The 12749-nt window shown below is 40.0% G+C and overlaps 2 protein-coding genes across 2 annotated transcripts; one reads left to right on the top strand and one right to left on the bottom strand.

Annotated features, from left to right (window-relative positions):
• The first annotated feature begins 13 nt into the window (after nucleotides 1-13).
• LOC120288674 (protein FAM133-like) lies at nucleotides 14-4135 on the top strand. Its single transcript, XM_039302761.1, is given in 6 exon segments — nucleotides 14-272; nucleotides 1392-1493; nucleotides 2297-2324; nucleotides 2327-2437; nucleotides 2515-2558; nucleotides 3572-4135. Coding segments are annotated over 6 exon segments (696 nt in total). The 5' UTR covers nucleotides 14-185; the 3' UTR covers nucleotides 3896-4135.
• An 853-nt stretch (nucleotides 4136-4988) lies between these two features.
• Nucleotides 4989-12506, bottom strand: LOC104453294 (mitogen-activated protein kinase homolog MMK1). Its single transcript, XM_010067814.3, has 6 exons — nucleotides 11929-12506; nucleotides 11647-11776; nucleotides 10000-10137; nucleotides 8735-9067; nucleotides 8252-8432; nucleotides 4989-5399 (listed from the first exon to the last, which is right to left on the bottom strand). The coding sequence occupies exons 1-6, from the start codon at nucleotides 12165-12167 to the stop codon at nucleotides 5227-5229; spliced, it is 1194 nt and encodes a 397-aa protein (XP_010066116.2). The 5' UTR covers nucleotides 12168-12506; the 3' UTR covers nucleotides 4989-5226.
• Between the last annotated feature and the right edge of the window lie 243 nt (nucleotides 12507-12749).

Raw genomic sequence — 12749 nt, 5'->3', positions numbered from 1 at the left:
CCTTACCTCTCTCGATCCAGCAGCGTCCAAATCTGATCGGCTCGGTTCTTGTAATTCCCGTTCCGACGAACTCTCACCAATGAAAACCTAGAAGACTTCCTGTCCCCCTTCCGCATCCGCGACCCGTCGTAGGTTGCTCGAAATCGAGCTCTCCCGGACCAGACCCTGTCCGAATTCGTCCGGAGATGGGGAAGAACCAGGCGTACAAGGCCATGCAGAGAGCCCGGGTGGGCTCCAGCTCGGCCGTTCCCGACCAGATTGAGGATGGCATGGTTCGTACCCTTCCATACCATTCTTCTTGAATTGAAACTCCGTTTTTCTCGTGCTGGTCTGATTTGTTTCGATTGGTATGGAGAAATCGGCTTGGCGGGTTCTGTCGGGTTGGGGGGCGTTTTGTTGTATGCCCAGGGAAGTTTGTTGAGTGATTGGCTTGCTGGGGTGCTCGATGTGGTTGCTATCTTGAAATGGTTGACCTGATTTTGGGAAGTTTCTTGGTCGTTTTTTGTAGCAGCTGAGGATTTCGAAGTCCTCGTTTTTGGGTTTCTTGATGGGTGAACTGGGTTAGTGTCGCCCGGGACTCTTCAAATGTAATTGTTCGTTTGAAATTCCGCAGCCGTTGGTGCCTTTTTGCACTTAAGTCTTTTAAGAATTGATCTCGAGTGTAAACCCCCTTCTCAGATATGGTGCTGTTTCGTTTATGTACTGATTCAATTTAGTGATTTTGTAGGATGGTATTGCTTTTCAGTGGGTGTGATCAGTACGCAATAGCATAGGTTAAAATTTCGTTCTTACTTATAAACTTAGGAGGGACTTTTGAAATTGTTGTTTCCATAATTTGTTTTTGTGCAAAAATGCGGCATTATTAATGGAATGGAATGACAATGATGTTAGTTCTGCGGGAGTTTGAATTCTAGATAATTCAGGAATTGGTTAAAGTCTATTGGTACATATAGCATATGCCCGTCTTCACAGCCCCAAGGTGCAGAACTATCTGGTGAATCCAAGACATGCTCAGTTCCTTGGCCATCATAGATGCACTAGAACTAAATATCGGTCATTTAGGTTTTTGTGTTGTCAAATATGGATTGTCCTGGCCTGTGTGGTCATCTTGTCTCAAGCCGTGGTTATTCTTATTAGAAGCCTGAGGATGGTGTTGTAACCCTGTTCAAGGGTTAAATTTAATTTTCTTGTCCCAAGCAACATGCTATTGTGCCTTTTTGTGATGCTTTATGCTCTGAAAAATTTAGTGGAGGTTTATATCGTTAGTACAAGATTTCTCATCGGCTAAACAATTACGACTGCAAGATTTGGCTTCGTTGCCAGTGCTGTTTGTTTTCTTTTTTCTTGGAAGACTATGCTTCCTGGACAGTCATTGATGAGGAGAGTCGCAGGTGGATGGTTCATTTCATTCACCAGCTTGGCATGCTGCTCGTTTGGCAAGCCTTAATACCTCTCACACAGTCACTTGGGAAGAATTCAAACAGAAGCAGAAGGTAATATGTTGAAACTAATTATACCTCTAGAACTAAATTCTTGTTCTCACTTTTCAATATTGGCTTATTCTTGCTATTTTATCACAGTGAAATATGTCTTTTTTCCCCATTCTGGAGATACTCTCAAGAATACAACTAATAGCCGGTGCATGATTGTTTAATCTTGTCCAAGAACTTATATAAAGACTAAACATACTGACAGAACTCTTTCTGGTATAGCCAAGATATTTTGCTCTTTTTCATATCTTTTCCCATATTCTTGTTTTTTCCCTGTAACTTTTCCCCCATGGAGGCATCACATACTGCCTATTTTCTTGAAGGCATTATGAATGAATCTGTTTCAGTTTTGTTAGTCAGTAATCTGGTTTTATGCTTGATATTCCATACCAGTTCCATGCATGCAAATTTCTAATCTTCTATTAGCTCTGAATTATGCTGTGGACATCTAAAGGCCCTCACTTTTATATATATAAGTGCATGGTCTCCTTAGTACACCACGTGTAAGTTGTTATGCAGAGTAACTCTTGTAGTCACTAAAGGGTAACAAATTGTTAAGATTAATTGTTTAAAGTAATAAAGAGTGTTATCCTAATTGGACCTTGTTCTTGAGTTTTAAATATGGAGCAGACGTGCATTGTGTTATCTTGATCTGGGCAAGCTGCATGCGTAAGCTTGTACTTGGACTCTTAATTCATACATTGGTTTACTTGATCATATCTTGGGTCTAAATCTCTTTGTTTGGGTGTGAGCTTTCAAAATTCAAATGGTCAATTTAAATTTGTCACTGATTGTATATTTACTAGGAAGAAGAGATCAAGAAGGGGCAAGTGGAAAAGACAAAGATAAGATGATGAGAGAGTACAGAGCGCAGCTGGATGCTGAAAGGGCATGCAAGCTTGCCCATGGAAGAAACCACTCTAGTAGTAAATCTAAGCGGAAAAAGGGTATGTAACAACCACTGGGGCCCTGCAACTTCTATGCACGTTTTAGTTCCTTTATTAAATCGGAAATGTCTTTGCAGATCGAAAGGAGAAAGATGAAAGGAAACGCAGCAGCAAGAGAAAGGTGCCTATCCTTTTTCTTAATGCTAGTAATGCTTATTCTGTTTCTTGTACATGTGATTGGTCTTTAGTCTCTCTGAGTGGGATTAGTCCTTTCTCGTAAGTTCACCTTTCATTTTTGTAGTCCACCTTGTAAAAGATCAATAAAAGCTCATGAAATTCCGCATTTAGGCACTTTCTTTTTTGTGGAAGACGTATTTTTTTCCAATGGACTTATGCATCAGGCTAGACTGTGTCCATGAGTGGATGATAAACATTAAGACTATATCATTTGTCTAGAAAAATCGTGGGAAGTGCCATCATTTTTTAAAATGGGATCTCTAGATGTGCTTATTATTGCTGTCCATTGCTTTTTTAGTATTGCTTTCAATAGCTATTCTAATTATTGCTTAGAACTTGGATGGGGATTTGTTCTTTTTTTAATATAAGATGGACACCAAACACTTGAGAAGTGAGTATTGTATTGCTCTCTCTCTCTCTCTCACAATTGTGCCCACATGCAAGGCCCCCTCCCCCTCCAAAAAAAAAAAAAAAATACTGCTCTTTCTTCTTTCTTATTCTCCTTCTTAAGCGGTTTTTCCACTATTGGAACGGAGGCCATTTCTCTACGCCTAGTTCTGACTTCTGTGGAGCTAGCTTGGCTCACATTCCTGATTCATGTTAAAGTGGGTTGCTAACATATAAAGAGTGACGAAAGATCAGAAAGTACAATGTGAAGGATGCACCTAGTGAGGACTCAATTTTTTCAACAGTATGTTTGGGTACTTCAAAATCGAAAGTGAGCCTTTTCCTCTCTTCAGAGAAGGCAAGGATTCTTCTTGTTCCATCAGATGATGAAGGAAGAACGACTGGTTCTCCATTCTTCCCACATTTCCAGGCTTCGTTTGCTTTTGGGAGGGGGTTTCTTTTGTCAAACTGAAGTTGAGAAGTGGTTCACCTTTGGGGAACATGTATATCTAGTCCAGGGTACCTCAATTATTTCATGATCTTGAATTCTTTTGTTGATTCTTTCTGCAGAGGTCAAGGAGGAGATCTTCAGATTCTAGCTCCTCAGGCTCTTCTGATTATTCAAGTGATGAAGAAGAAGAGAGGGAATCCAAAAGATCGAGGTCCAGGTCTAAAAGAAATAAAAAGGAGAAGAAGCACCGGTCTAGCTCCTCAAGCTCATCTTCTGATCATTCAAGTGATGACGAAGAAGAGAGAGAATCTAAAAGGTCCAGGTCCAGGTCTAAAAGAAATAGAAAGGAGAAGAAGCACCGGTCAAGAAAACAGAGTGGCAGCGTTGATGAAGAAACCGGTCCTGTACCACTCTCCAGATTCTTCGAAAGTGTGAAGAGTTAGCAGTTTTGCTGCGTAGCCTGCATGCCTTGTACTTGTAAAGATTATCCTCCTAAAACAGGAGAGGAGTTGATGACTTGATTGTTTCACTTATGCATTTGTTAATCCTGATTTTATCAGCCATCGATATCCCATTTGCACCTCAAGTTCTACTTCTAGCCTTTCCTTAATGGGATGTAAGAATGGTTGAAACTTTTATATTGGAATTAGAATAACATGGCTGCGGAGCTTTGCAGAGCTAAATGAGGAACGCTTGTATGAAATGTGAACGGCTCTTTAATGAGTGTGGATTTGTCCATGTGAGAGCTAACCTATAAGTTTAGTCTCGCTGTTGAGTCGCTCGTATAGAACTACAATTTCAGTGACTATTAACAAGATAGTCCAACTGATCCTTGGCTGCAACGAGATAGTTCAACCATGCGCTGCGAACTCTCTTTGGATAGTCTCGACGCGGCTAAGAACCCTTTTCTAAGTTTCGTTGTTGCGTCCATATCATTTATCTGCACCTCACCTCCCTTTTGGTTTCTCCTCCCTTCTAATTAAAGAAAAGCTGCGTTACGTGCCTTATGCACTGGTCATCATAAACGAGATTCTATCAGGCTCAGTTGCATCAGATATGCAAAAGGATTTTATCAGGAATGTCCTCACTATACCCTACTTGGTTTGTACCAAAAGATAACAAAGGAATGCATAGCTTGTCCTATCCAGAGAGCCATATAATACAGCAGAATTACCCGTGTCGAAACTACATGTCAAAAGTAGCAGAGCAACCTTAACAATTCCTGTTACAATCGTTCCACGTTAACTGTCCCGTCAACACCGCAGAATGGACTTCGAATCATCAACCATGTCCCCGGTGAACGAAATGATGGAGAGTGGCTATAAAATATTCAAGAGATAATTAGTGTCATAATGTCAAATATCATCATCCGCCTCGTCTTAATATCCCTGATTACTCCCCTATTACTCTGATGATTATTCCACATGTCAATAGGCTTTTTTAACCCATTCATATCCTGGTGGTGCCGTCTATACAAAGGTTATGAGCCACAGTCGTATTATCAACATCTCCTTCAGAGAGAGAGAGAGAGGCATGCAAGGAGAATCAGCAGAAGTTGGCTCAATTAACAGGTGGAGCAATAAGAAAACAAAACAGTTAATACAGGCAGTCTTTGAAAATTCTTATGGTTCTCGAAGTCATGAAAAGAATTCAATAGCAGAGCCATCCAACAATAGGATAAACCATATGTACATGAAGAAATAAATCATCGCCATGTTAAAGCGCGGGCATCACACTTGAGAACAGCCACCAAATACTAACAGCATGACTTCCATTACTGTAGATACTCGGGATTAAATGCAAGCGCTTCCCTATAAATTAACTCCCTCATCTGTTCCTCCGTGAGTGCATGCTGCTCAAAGTCGAAGTTGAATGGATTCATGCAAGTTGGCTCATCGCTGATGTCGTGCAGTGAGTTTAGGTAGGGATGAGCCAATGCCTCTTCAACTGTACCAAAGAAACTAAATGTTAAGAGATATAAATCTCATTGAAACAGGAATGTCTCCCGTCATGAGACAAGCACCACTAAGTGAATTTATGGGGAAACATAGGAAGGAAATTTACAAGATCCCTTTGTCCTATCACAGAAGAAATCTATAACCTACAATGGCCCTGTATAAAAGAGCAGCCAAGGATCACATTACCTTGGCCAATGACAAAAGCATACACGCCACAATCAGTAAATGAGCAGAACATATATGCAGGACTATTCCCTAATTGAGCCTGATTACATCATGAGATAGCTGATGCAGCTTCGTGAAACTCACGCATAATTTACATGTTCTAAGGCTGTGAATCATGACTCACGCTTAAAAGCATATTTAAATGCTCATCACATCTCCCATGTGTTAGGAAAAGCCAAGTGGTTTTTTATTTTCAGCATATAACAAGGCCAATTACCAAATATCAATCATTTTATTTGCAAACTTGGGGAAACTAGTACCAATAATTACCATATGAACAAAAGTCCAAACATCAGGTAACTTCTCCTCTTTTCTTTCTGCGGTTCAAGCATCGGTTTTCTGAATCAGAAAAGAACAGCTCGATGGCGATATTAACAAGTTCAAAAGCTTCCCTCATAGCAGAGCAATGTACAGCAGACAGATGGTCAACAAAATTGGCTTCTCCTTTACTAAGGATAGATACATCAACCCTGACAAAACCCTGCAAGATACTCTTTCTTATACCCCACTGACTAGATTAGAGCTTAACTTCAAACTCCAAGATTCATTATCTCTTCACTAGAGATTTTGGCCATCTATGTCTGCAAATGGTGGCTACCACTTTTTGCTTTTGATGAGACTAAGATGGGTGAAGGTGGAAAATTCGTGGAGACAGGCTCCTGGCTCCTGCAGTTCTGACGGTGTGGTCTCAAGATGGAACAAGCTTATACCAAAAGTTTGGAGAAGCATAGGAAGTCAAAGCAATTAAAATTAAAATTTCTACTTTGAATTTTTGGTGGCAGTATAAATCATGCTTTATTTTGGAAAGATCAAGTAAATACTATGCTTTCGTGCTCCTATTTCAAAATGAAAGCAGATGACTAAAGTTGTGGATTGGAGGCTGTATTTCTCTACCTCTTCTAGCATAGCACATATAATTTGCGACATGACATTCTCTCAGGCAGATGAATTAACTTATGCATTCTGTAGTGTTTACTATGCTAGTGACTATCAATAAATGACTAATTTAAGTTTCATTATAAGGCCCCATTTGCTGTCTGTATACTAGTCATCCATATCATATGTCACTATGTTGGCTCCTAGCAGCCAGATATGCATCTATCATCTCAAACAAGTTATGCTATATATACCAATTCTTTGCAGTCACTAGCTTAAGGGAAGTACATGAAAATTTATATAGCATAAAATTCACTATAGTGATGTCTATATTTATGTTATTTTGGAATGTCCAACCCCACATTGAGATTGTAGATCACTTACTAGGTTGATAGACTGCTTACACTGCTGTTAGACTGACACATTCACAGTGCTTCGAACACTGACTGCAATCCATATCAACAAGATTGGTATCTGATTGCATGATAGAAGCTTGACATTCTTTGGAGTTGTTATACTCTTTTATACAATTGTCAAGTTCCATGAATATTGATCCTCAAATGTAAGAGGACAAAAGTTTTGGATTAACATTTTCTGTGGGTAATTTGGAACAAAGAATTATGGTTCTTTGCTATTCACGTCCCCAATCCCGGTCCTAGGTTCCGTGTCTGACATAGAGCCCTTAACGTTCTGCACTTTCAGCAGAATAAAAGATAAACATTACTGGTTGTCTATCGGTTTTCATGTGTTCAAAATAGGACTGTATGGCAACAGAAAATCAATTCTGACTCGAGAACATATTAATGACAAGAAACTGGCCAAAGGATGAGCACAGAGACAAGTCACCTCCCCAATCATACCCCAGAAGCGACTTGGCAAAGCCATCAGCATGGATTCTCTCTTGCTCTAGCACATGACCCAATTAGACTATAGAAGATGCGGTTTCCATATTAAATATGAATGCAAATGTGGTTGTCTCAGTTTTTTTTTTTTTTTAAATGAAAATCTCTCTCAAGCATTCTACCAGTTAGAAGACAAATGAGATAAAGTGATCTGCATGAACCTCCATTTTGAACCCTGTTTCTATACTCATCATTTATTGTTCATTGCCAGAGTTCAGGAACTAAATAGGGGCAGTCTGGTTCGGCCACTTGGCAAATCACATGCCAAGCACTAACCTGACGGGGCAGGAGCATTGACATCTTTCAGAAGTTCACTTCTTCTGAAATGATAGGACCCCTAAGTAATTATCACCGAGACAAATTGATAAACATAAGTAAAATAACTTCATAGCACCGTACAAAAGACGAGAAGTTAAGTAGGAAATAACTCCCAACTCATCTTTTAACCGACAAAGAGTTTCTCAAACTATAACCAGATCATTATCACATGCTCACATAACAGGCCACTATTTTTTGCATACATCCTTACAACCTTAGCATAACCTGATCCCCTGAGATAGACAGAAGATTATTACAGCCTAAAAGCATTACCAACTTCAAAACAAATGAATACGACACAAAAAAATAAAGCAAGCAGATGCAGGTATGGAAGAACATACACAGTTCAAACGAGGAATTGAGCAAATCCCTTGTGCAAATATCTACCTCTCCAATATCAATGACAGTTGCATCAGCAAGTGACCCAGTCAATTTACACAAGACTCGTGATAGATTAGGAAAGCAATTAGAGCCCATGCAGAAATGGCTTACAGGAAAGTATCAGAGAACATTTTCGCACCTGTGAGCCTCAGCCTGGGATCGAACGTTAACATCTTCTCAACGAGATCGATTGCAAGCGGGTGGACATGCGGAAATTTTTCAGTGAAAGATTGCCGACGGTACAGAGGAAGCTGTCTGATATACTTCTTAGCATTTTCATTCAAGAACCCCAACTCTGCCTCTGATGGGGTGCCAATCAGCTGCAAGGTCACACAAGCATAACTACCAGATGTCACATCGAAACCTCTACAGAGCTAGATCAAATCCGTCTCCAGTGAAGACACAATAATAGTTAATGGTGCAAGAAGAAAGAGTGTAAATTAGAGAACGCCTATCTAGAACGATCTTAGGTGGCAGTTTTTTTGGTTTAGATTAGCAAATACAAGAAGAAGCTCCCAACGGCAAAATTTGCGAGAAAACAAAAAATGCAAGAGCGCGACATGGAAAGAAACTCTTCTCCAAAGAGAACTGTTCAACAACTAATCAACTTCTTAAAAGTTACCTCCATCAACAAACGCAGCTGTTGCACATGGTCTCTGCCAGGAAACAAGGGTTTCCGATCCATTAGTTCCATAAAGATACAGCCTACAGACCATACATCTATTGCCGCCGTATAGTCTGAAGAATTTAACAATAGCTCTGGTGCACGGTACCATCTTGTGACAACATATTCTGTCATAAAATCAGTTTCAGAAGTGACACGAGCTAGTCCAAAATCACATATTTTCAAATCGCAATTTGCATTTAGGAGAAGATTGCTGGGCTTCAAGTCTCTATGCAGAACATTTGCAGAATGTATGTATTTTAATCCTCGCAAGATCTGATATAGAAAATACTGCAAAAGACACAAATGGATAGTCATCAGCCACAATGCAAGTGATTTGAGTATAAATTATATGAGCAGTATACTGCTAAATGATCAGCACCGTGCAGGCATTCAATTTCTAGTGTTTGTAGCAAAGAGGGAGCATTTATGATGATAACCTTCATGCATCTTCTATCCAAGCAAGAAATCAATGATACTGCCATCAATGCCATGTAGACGAAATGGGAAAACCAGTCTCATATCATCAAGCTCCCATAAATAAGCAAACCTAGAAGCTGGCACCATTCTTTTACTATTCTTCATCACCCCAATGGTTCAAATTATTTCTGGCCTAATAAATTCCATAAAAGATCCTTAAATCGTGTCTACAAATAATGATCTGCCTGTACTTATTTACAACTAAACTATCAAATAATCATTTTGATAAGAACCATAAAGTCTTGGTTCATATTCCTGTGAGATAAGTCTCCAATTCATTACTCCGTAGCTCTAATATCTTTTAATTGACGATATTATATAATTTCCATAGAAGGCCACTTTCAATATTTTATCCCAGGATTGGCTGAATGAAATTCCAGCCAACATTACATATATGAAATAACTAGTTAATATGTACTCCCAGCATCATTTAGTGCCCCCTTTATTTTCTGTGTCAATGCAAGAAAAAATTTAATTGTAATATCCGTTTCGAAATTTGACAGCTAAAGATCATATGATATCTTTGCTCTCTTGGCTTCTTACTATAATACAGATTTTATTTGAAAGTTCCCAATAACTTTTTTTTGGTCAATTCCCAATAACCTAATTAAGACCCAGCAAATGACAAGAAAGCAGCAGATGGCAACTCCCACTAGCATAATTAAGAACCAGCAACTGACAAGAAAGCAATATCCCATCTAGAAGGAAGCGCCAATATCGTACAGTAAATGGCAAAATGAAACCTGACAATGCTCCTCAGACAATGCTTGGTTGGAACGAATAATTTGATGCAGATCAGTGTCCATAAGCTCATATGCAATATAAACATCATTGAACACCTCTCTCTGTGGCGGTGGAATAATATCCCTAATTGCCACAACCTGCATTAACATAACAGAACCTCACATAAGCATACAAGAATCATAATAACTGAAAAAGCAAGTTCTGTTAAAATTGCATGCAATACCAGTTCTGCATTGATTAAACAGCTTATTTTGTATCTGGCAGGATAGCCACGCCTTAAATAAATGTAGCTTCATTAAGGTCCACGTGCATGTGGATTCCCACCAATCATAGTTCAAAACTTGTTCTTTATACCAACAAGAACTACTTTCATACCATTACAAATTGCATCCAGTCAGGATATAACCACCTATTCCATCTCTAAGAATGATGAGTATCATTGCCCTTCTATATCAGTATAATAGAAATTAAACTTTTGAGAATTTTTGCCTCCAACATAAGAATAGTCATCAATGATACCCAAATAACATGTCTAAGATTTATTTCAACTGAAATGGGATCGTACCCCAATTTATGATATTTTTGGTTGCGTTTCGTTCCAAAAATAAGCAGAAGGAAATGTGAATTATCTAGGAAAATAAAGTGGAGGAAGAAAAGGTCTTTTCTTCTGGCATTTGGGAAGGAGGGAGGGAGAAAAAGAGAGAGAATGGAGGTAAAATTCTGATCATGTATGTTAAAAACAACGACGGTAGCCTTCTAGAAATGATTAAAAACTGTCAAACAAAGTAAAATAACAACTTTAGCCATAAGTAAAACTTCCTTTCCAATTTGCTTGTACTTTCTAACCACAAAAGCTATAATTCAACACAAGTACACCATATCAACATTTACTCAGCTCAAACTATAAAGATTTAAAAATTTCATTGAAAAGCAATTTCAATTAAAACCATCACAAAACAAATCATTGGCTTGAGGATTTCTAATTTTTCACCTACAAAAGGTTTGTGATGTGGGGAAAAAGAGATGCAACAAACAAGACATTATTAGCCAGCTATACTTGACAGTCGATCGTGTTAAGTTTTAACTACTGAAACAGATAGCAAAAGTCTTTCTCACTAGATCTTTCAGAGATCTTCCCGTGTTTCCTAGCAACAGCACTTAAAAGACATATGAACTGAAAAGTTCAAAGAAGGGACGTTCAACTCTGTAAGTAGCACAGTGACAATAAGACCTTCTATATCTTGATGCATGATGACAATAAATTACCTGGCGTTTCAGTATGTTCTCTGTCTCATTAACAACTGGTGCTAGACATGGTACCATATAATAATAACATGGGAGGCTAGATTCTCTTAAGCAATCAATACCCCTTCTAGTGAAATAGAAGATTCAACAGCTCTACTATTTGCTGCACTAACTCTTAATTCGTTGTCCACAGCAGGAAATGCTAATTCACCTGTACTGCACATTCGTTAGACTTAGAACTGAGACAGAGAGCAACGTAAATGCACCATTGCACAATATCGATGGCACCGCCCACACCCATAAGCCAACCATCAAAGAAAACAACACACTTTAAACGACCCAGAAAGCCATTCTCAATAACGTAAACGAACAAAATTCTGTACGCATAGGGATTCACTGACGTTTTCATGGTCCATGTGCCGGAGAAGCTTGATCTCACGGAGAGTCCTCTTCGCATCGATCTTGTTATCGAAAGCATTAGCAATCTTCTTTATGGCCACGTGCTCGTTCGTCTCCGAATTCAAAGCCGAGCTGAAACCAATAAAAAGGAAGCACAACCCAATCAAAAACAAATAAAAAAGAAAACTTTAAGCATCGCATATGATAAGGAATTAAACAGAAGCAGCTATTTCGAGTCGATGATGCATATCAGCAGCCAAGCCCGAGCTTCTTCCGACACCTACCAGACGATGCCGTAGGCGCCCTTGCCGATGGGCATGATGGGGGGCTTGTACTTGGCGGTGACCTCGAAGATGTTGCCGAAGATGTTGTACTGGATGAAGCGGCCCCCGTGGCTGAGCGTCGCCGGGATGTTCTCGATCCCCTGCGGCTGCGCCTGCTGCGGCTGCTGCTGCTGCTGCGCCGGCGCCGGCGCCGCCTCCGACATAACGGCATCCGCCGGCTGAGGAGCCCCGCCGTCCATCGGTGGTGGTGATGGTGGTGGTAGAAATAGAGAGGGAGAGAGAGAGACAAAGAAAGCCCTAGGATTTGGGGGTCGCGATTCCGTTACAGTGGAGGAGAGAGAGAGGGGATTGATCTGGGGGAATTCGGTTAAGGTGGGTTTTGACTGTTGGCCTGAGTTGGGCGATGGCTTTTTGTTGGGGGGGGAGATTCCGCGGTCAACCGTTCCGACTCACTGACTCGGTCCCCTTGTCTCCCTGTGCCTGTGTGGATGCAGAAATGCAAATGAAAAAGGGAGGAGCTTTTGAGTGGGAAAGGTCGTTTTCCTTTCCTCCCTGTTTTTGTTTCCTTTCTGCTGCGCCTGCTGCTGCTGCTGTTCATCTGCCCTGTGATGATTCCACCACCTGTATTTCTCCCCTCTTTTTTCTTTTTTTTTTACCCTTCTTCTTTCCTTCTTCCTTTCTCTTTCCTTTCTTTTTGACTTTTTTAATTGATTAAAAGAATGTCCATCCGAAAAAAGATGCTAATTTAAGGATTAGGGGCGGCTCCATATCCACCTCTCGAAATGACTGTTCAGGCCGAGGCCACACCGTCATCTTGTTCG

The sequence above is a fragment of the Eucalyptus grandis genome, chromosome 1, assembly GCF_016545825.1.
Source record: "Eucalyptus grandis isolate ANBG69807.140 chromosome 1, ASM1654582v1, whole genome shotgun sequence".
NCBI classification, from domain to species: domain Eukaryota; kingdom Viridiplantae; phylum Streptophyta; class Magnoliopsida; order Myrtales; family Myrtaceae; genus Eucalyptus; species Eucalyptus grandis.
This window is presented reverse-complemented; position numbering and strand designations above follow the sequence as displayed.

Excerpts from the sequence above, each read along its gene's own strand:
- LOC104453294 (XM_010067814.3), bottom strand. The coding sequence starts at position 12,167 with ATGGACGGCGGGGCTCCTCAGCCGGCGGATGCCGTTATGTCGGAGGCG. Across the intron at positions 9,068-9,999 it reads TGTCTGAGGAGCATTGTCAG|TATTTTCTATATCAGATCTT; the intron begins GTTTCATTTTGC and ends TGTCTTTTGCAG. Across the intron at positions 8,433-8,734 it reads AGCTGCGTTTGTTGATGGAG|CTGATTGGCACCCCATCAGA; the intron begins GTAACTTTTAAG and ends GTGACCTTGCAG.